The sequence below is a fragment of the Pelobates fuscus genome, chromosome 12, assembly GCF_036172605.1.
Source record: "Pelobates fuscus isolate aPelFus1 chromosome 12, aPelFus1.pri, whole genome shotgun sequence".
NCBI lineage: Eukaryota > Metazoa > Chordata > Amphibia > Anura > Pelobatidae > Pelobates > Pelobates fuscus.
In genome coordinates, this window is record NC_086328.1 from 99,407,964 (window position 1) to 99,414,292 (window position 6,329).

A 6,329-nucleotide genomic window follows, 5' to 3' on the forward strand; every position below is an offset into this window, starting at 1 on the left:
GTCCTGGAGATAATCAGGTCTGATATAGTAACAACCTAATTATCTCCAGGCTGAAAATTCACTGTTTTCCCCAATTTCTGGAACACCCCTTTATACCTGGGGTATCCCCACAAATCCTATGTCCCCTGATAGCCCCGATCTGGGTGACCAACATATCCAAATTTCACCCAGATCGGTTCAGGGGTTCGCAAAAAGTATGGAAGTCCTTTGTGACCGGTTCACTGTGGGTGGGCTGCCCAAAATAGTTCCAGAGGTTCGTGGGGTTTTGCCGGTCACTTTAGAAAAAGGGAAAAAACGAATAAAAGTACCGAATGAATTCCCCTGGCTCCTAGCAGCGATTGTTCCCCTCATTCGTGTGCATATTTGTACCGAATAGCGCTCTTCTAGCTAATCGGTATCAATAGTTCCAGCGTTCGTATGATTGAGACCGGTGTTTGGGAAGTCCAGTGTCCGATTTTAGTTCCAGACACTCGACGACCAAGTCCCGCTGCCTTTGTTTGACGAAAAAAAGATGGCCGCGGTTTTCTCTGCCACGTGGCGTTCGGTAGTACGAACGCTGACCGCACACATAGAGGGTGAAAGTGATGCCGGCTTTGAAGTTAAGTGAGCCAGGGGTGGTCTTTGTTCGGCAGTCCCATCTGCCGAATGAAAATACACAGGAAAGCAAGAAATATGCAAAAAAATACCGAACAAATAGTCATTTCTTCACACTGCTCCCCTATAAGTCCATAGGTCGGCATACCCGCCTGTTGGCTTGGGGATGTCCGAGAAAAGTCGATGTTTAGGAGTCCAGTTCGGTCTGGCGTGACAGGCCATCCGCATTACCATTTTGTTTGCCGGGCCGGTACTGCATAGTAAAATTATAAGGTTGAAGGGCCAGGCTCCACCGTAATAGCCTGGGATTGTCTCCAGCTACCCGGTTAAGCCATACCAGGGGGTTGTGGTCAGTCATAAGGGTAAATGCCCGCCCATACAAATAGGGCTGAAGCTTCTTGAGTGCCCACACGAGGGCCAAGCATTATTTTTCTACGGTGGCATAGCTGACTTCTCGGGGTAAAAGTTTACGGCTGAGGTATGCCACCGGGTGTTCCATGCCGTCTGTTCCCACTTGGCTTAGCACGGCTCCCAGCCCAAACATGGAGGCATCTGTGTGTACAAGAAATTGTTTAGTGTAGTCGGGTGCTGCCAACACAGGAGCCTCACTCAATGCAGCTTTAAGCTTCTGGAAAGCGTCCGTGCACTCTGGGGTCCAGGAGACCTGTTTGGGAAGGGCCTTTTTGGTAAGGTCGGTGAGGGGTTTGGCCAGGGCGCTGTACTCTGGGACAAACTTTCTATAATAACCGGCCGTCCCTAAGAAGGCTAGTACCTGGGTTTTGGTCCGGGGCTGGGGCCAGTTAGCTATGGCCTCTACCTTAGCTGGCTCTGGGCGCTGTCTACCGGAGCCCACCCGGTGGCCGAGATACTGTACCTCGGCCAGGCCTACGTGACATTTGTCGGGTTTCAATGTGAGCCCTGCGAGGTGGATTCGTTTGAGTACCCTGGACACATGACCCAGATGGTCTCCCCATGTGCGGCTGTAGACGGCAATATCATCTAGATACGCGCATGCGAAGTCCTGAAACCCCTCCAGGAGCCTATCGGCCATCCTCTGAAACGTAGCCGGGGCATTCTTCATCCCAAAGGGCATAACCTTGAATTGGTATAGCCCGAAAGGGGTGACGAATGCCGACTTGGGGATGGCCGCAGGCTCCAAGGGGATCTGCCAATAACCTTTGCACAGGTCCAGGGTAGTCAAGTAGTTCCCCCCCGCCATACGGTCTAAGAGCTCATCTATTCTGGGCATGGGGTAGGCGTCTGTTATGGTACGATCGTTAAGCCTCCGATAGTCTACACAGAAGCGTGTGGTGCCGTCGCGCTTCGGTACTAGTACTACCGGGGAGGCCCAAGGGCTTTGAGAGGGTTCTATTACCCCTAGCTGTAACATATCCCTTAACTCAGTGAGCATACTCTCACGCACTGCTTCCGGGATCCGATATGGTTGTTGCCGCAGTGGTGTCTCTCCCTGGGTTTCCACGCGGTGTACCGCAGCGGAGGTATAGCCTGGGGTGGCTGAAAACATCTCTCGGTATCCCTGCAGCAGTTGAGTAGCCTCACCCTTCTCTATGGGGTTTAAATTTTGACCCAAGCTTACTTGGTCAATAGTACAGGGGGCGGTGTCTAGTAAATCAGGGAGGGGTAGTCCTTCACTATCCTCTGTGGCGGGGGCACACACGGCGCCCACATCCTCTGTTCTCTCAAAATATGGTTTGAGCATGTTCACATGGAAGGCTTTGGTCAGCCTTTCATCTGAGCATTTGCTCACGATGTAGGTAGTCTCGCTAACCCGTTCTACTACCTTAAAGGGTCCCTGCCAGGCTGCTTGCAGCTTATCCTTTTTAACTGGTCTCAGAGCTCATACCTTCTGCCCTAAGTCCAGTACTCTATCTTGGGCTCCCCTATCGTACCATTTCCTCTGGTCTTCCTGGGCCGTCTGCAGGTTCTCCCTAACCGATTCGGTGAGAGCCCGCAGACGGTCCCGGAACTCCAGAACATACTGGACGATAGGGACTCCCCCCTCATCTGTGTTGCCCTCCCAGTGTTCCCGTACGAGCTCCAGTGGGCCCCGAACTTTTCTCCCGTACAGGAGTTCAAAGGGGGAAAACCCAGTGGAGGCCTGGGGCACCTCCCGGTAGGCAAACAGAAGGTGGGGAAGGAATTTTTCCCAATTCTTGTGGGACTCTGTAAAGGTTTTTAGCATCTGTTTTAGAGTGCCATTGAAACGTTCACAGAGCCCGTTAGTCTGGGGATGATACGGGGCGCTGAACAGGGGTTTCACTCCACAGCTCTGCCACAATTGTTGTGTCAGGGTAGCCGTGAACTGGGTTCCCCGATCGGAAAGGATCTCCTGCGGGAAACCCACTCGGGTGAATATCTGAATAAGGGCCTCTGCCACGGTCTCTGCCTCTATATTGGTGAGGGCGACTGCCTCCGGGTATCTAGTGGCGTAGTCGACTACCGTTAGTATGAACTTTTTGCCCGACTGGCTGGGTCGGCTGAGGGGTCCTATTAAATCCACCGCTACTCGGTGAAAGGGCTGTTCTATAATGGGCAATGGGTGGAGTTTGGCCTTCCGAAGGTCTCCCCTTTTCCCTACCCTTTGGCAGACGTCGCACGTCCTGCAATAATACTTGAGGTCCTGAGTGACCCTGGGCCAGAAGAATGTTTGGGTTAACCTGTCCCTTGTCTTTTTGACCCCTAAATGTCCTGCTAGGGGAATGTCATGACTGAGTTTTAACAACTCAGCCCGGAATTTACGGGGTACAATTAACTGTCTTTTGATTACCTGGGTGGCCCCCTGTCCCACCCCCTCGGTCACTCTATACAGCAACCCCTTATACAACTCAAACTTTTCGTGCGGGTTGTTCCCTGGGGTAACGGCCGCTGCCTTCCTATAACCCTCTAATGTGGGATCGGTACGCTGCTCTTGTTCAAACCCCTGGGGGTATCCCAGAAAGGAAAGGGGGGATCGGGTAAGGGGGGTATGTCGACTCTTACCTGGTTTTCCTCAGAGTGCAGCGGAGCTTCCAGTCTGGCTTGAGCTCGGGTGGTAACCGGGTATGCCTCGGCAGGGGTGTCTCGGGCTAGTTGAGAGGTTAAGCATCCCACATCATTTCCCAACAAAACCTCGGCGGGCAGTTCTTGCATAATCCCAACCTCCAGCTGTTTGGACCCAGAACCCCAATCGACAAGGATATTAGCGGTGGGCAGTTTGTGGATAGCGCCCCCAGCCACCCTTACAGCGACTGTGCGTCCGGTGCGAGCTTGTGCTCTGATCGTGTGAGGTTGCACCACAGTCAAAGTAGCCCCAGAGTCTCTCAGCGCCCGGGCCCCCACGCCATCCACGGTAATCCATTGGCGGTGGTGGTCCCGGTTGTCACCCCCAGCTTGAACTGGGTTGACCTCGTGTAACACACTCCACTGTTCTTCTTGGTTAGGGACATGGGTTGTGCCTTCTTGTTGCACACAATGGGCAGCTGCCCTGGGTTGTTGTGGGGGTTGCCGTTCCCAGCTTCCCCGGTTTAAGCGAGGGCACTGATTCTTATAATGTCCTGGTTGCTTGCAATAATGGCACACTGCAGGGGGTCGAGGTGTGTTTGCTGGGTTCGGTGAGGGGTTACTCATGTAGGGTCTAGGAGGGGTAGGGGTTGTTGGAGCCGTGTAATTAGGCTTAAAAGATGGTCTGCTCACCCCTTGCTCCTTCCTCCTGTTATCCTGGTACTCATCCGCTAGCCTGGCCGCTTCTTCCACAGTTTTTGGTTTTCTATCTTTAACCCAGTCCTTTATGTCCTCTGCAGAGTGATTAAAAAATTGCTCCAGTAACATTAGCTGCAACGCATCCTCCAGGGTGGTTGCTTGGCAGCCCTTCATCCAATTGCGGGCCGCCCGTTGTAGCCGAAAAGCCCATTCCGTATGGGAATCTTTCCCAGTCTTCCTCAGCTCTCTAAACTTTTTCCGGTATGCCTCCGGAGTTACAGCATATCTGGCCAACAAAATGTCTTTTACTTTTTCATAATTGTGTATGTCCCCCTCAGGTACTGCTCGCAGCGCCTCGGCTGCTCTACCTGACAATTTACTGCTAATGACTGCAGCCCATTTCGTGGAGTCTAATCCCTCCAGTGCACATTGGCGTTCAAAGTCTTGCAAGTAACTGTCAATTTCCATCTCATTGTCATTAAAAGATTTAAAGGCTGCATAATTTACCTTCTTTGGTATTTCCCCAGTACTTCCCGGGGAGTGTAGTAAATCTCCCTGTGACGGTCTGTCCCGGTCCTCTCGCTCTTTTTGCGATTGTCTGGCTTGTGCCATGACCTGCAGAACCGCCTCTGCAGTTGGGCTGGGTTCCAATAGACTGAGCATCCATCGGATGTCCTTTTGCATCACGTTTTCTTCCTCTTGATCCATTTCTGTATTACTGGTATTATCGCTCTGTATTAATTCTGCAATTAACGTGGCTTTTGTCTTGTTACTTGCCACTCTGCCTCGAGCTTCCAGTAAATCCTTTAGTGTGGTTCTTTTAAGTAGCTGGTACTGCTGAGCCATTCATTCCCTTGCTTGGTTTGCAATGTCCATTCGGGATTCGAATCCCTCCGCTTGCCACCAGTTGTAAGGAAACCAAGTCTAGCCAAACCGTTTTCGGTAGTTTCCTCCCGAAATGTCAGAGTCTAAGAAAGTGAGAGTTCTGTTCGGCAGTTACAGGAAACGAAGTCCATACGAAATATAACAGCTTCACAAGATAATTCCCTTGGTAAAGCATACAAATTCCAAATAACAGTCAGAGTCCAGATCAGGATACAAGTAGAACTAACGTTTATTCACATACATGGCTTTTTATGCAGGTCCCCATGCAAGGGGACATCCCATAGGGAGGAGTAACATTTATCCAATCCTGAACAGTAAAAATATAAAACACACCCAATACAAACAGGCAGTTCCCTCCCCTAGTCCTGGAGATAATCAGGTCTGATATAGTAACAACCTAATTATCTCCAGGCTGAAAATTCACTGTTTTCCCCAATTTCTGGAACACCCCTTTATACCTGGGGTATCCCCACAAATCCTATGTCCCCTGATAGCCCTGATCTGGGTGACCAACATATCCAAATTTCACCCAGATCGGTTCAGGGGTTCGCAAAAAGTATGGAAGTCCTTTGTGACCGGTTCACTGTGGGTGGGCTGCCCAAAATAGTTCCAGAGGTTCGTGGGGTTTTGCCGGTCACTTTAGAAAAAGGGAAAAAATGAATAAAAGTACCGAATGAATTCCCCTGGCTCCTAGCAGCGATTGTTCCCCTCATTCGTGTGCATATTTGTACCGAATAGCGCTCTTCTAGCTAATCGGTATCAATAGTTCCAGCGTTCGTATGATTGAGACCGGTGTTTGGGAAGTCCAGTGTCCGATTTTAGTTCCAGACACTCGACGACCAAGTCCCGCTGCCTTTGTTTGACGAAAAAAAGATGGCCGCGGTTTTCTCTGCCACGTGGCGTTCGGTAGTACGAACGCTGACCGCACACATAGAGGGTGAAAGTGATGCCGGCTTTGAAGTTAAGTGAGCCAGGGGTGGTCTTTGTTCGGCAGTCCCATCTGCCGAATGAAAATACACAGGAAAGCAAGAAATATGCAAAAAAAAACCGAACAAATAGTCATTTCTTCACAATGTGCATGTATGTATATGTGTTTGTGTGTATGTTTATGTATATGTGTTCATGTATTTATGTGTATGCGTATACATGTA

The 6,329-nt window shown here is 50.6% G+C and overlaps 1 protein-coding gene across 1 annotated transcript; it reads right to left on the reverse strand.

Annotated features, from left to right (window-relative positions):
• Nucleotides 1–902: 902 nt before the first annotated feature.
• Nucleotides 903–4,221, reverse strand: LOC134578522 (uncharacterized). The gene is made up of 2 exons (XM_063437506.1): nt 3,595–4,221; nt 903–1,146 (listed from the first exon to the last, which is right to left on the reverse strand). Exons 1-2 carry the CDS (start codon nt 4,219–4,221, stop codon nt 1,114–1,116), a joined length of 660 nt encoding a protein of 219 aa, XP_063293576.1. The 3' UTR covers nt 903–1,113.
• Between the last annotated feature and the right edge of the window lie 2,108 nt (nt 4,222–6,329).

Excerpts from the sequence above, each read along its gene's own strand:
- LOC134578522 (XM_063437506.1), bottom strand. The coding sequence starts at position 4,221 with ATGAGTAACCCCTCACCGAACCCAGCAAACACACCTCGACCCCCTGCA. Across the intron at positions 1,147-3,594 it reads TGCACTCTGAGGAAAACCAG|ATGCCTCCATGTTTGGGCTG; the intron begins GTAAGAGTCGAC and ends TTGTACACACAG.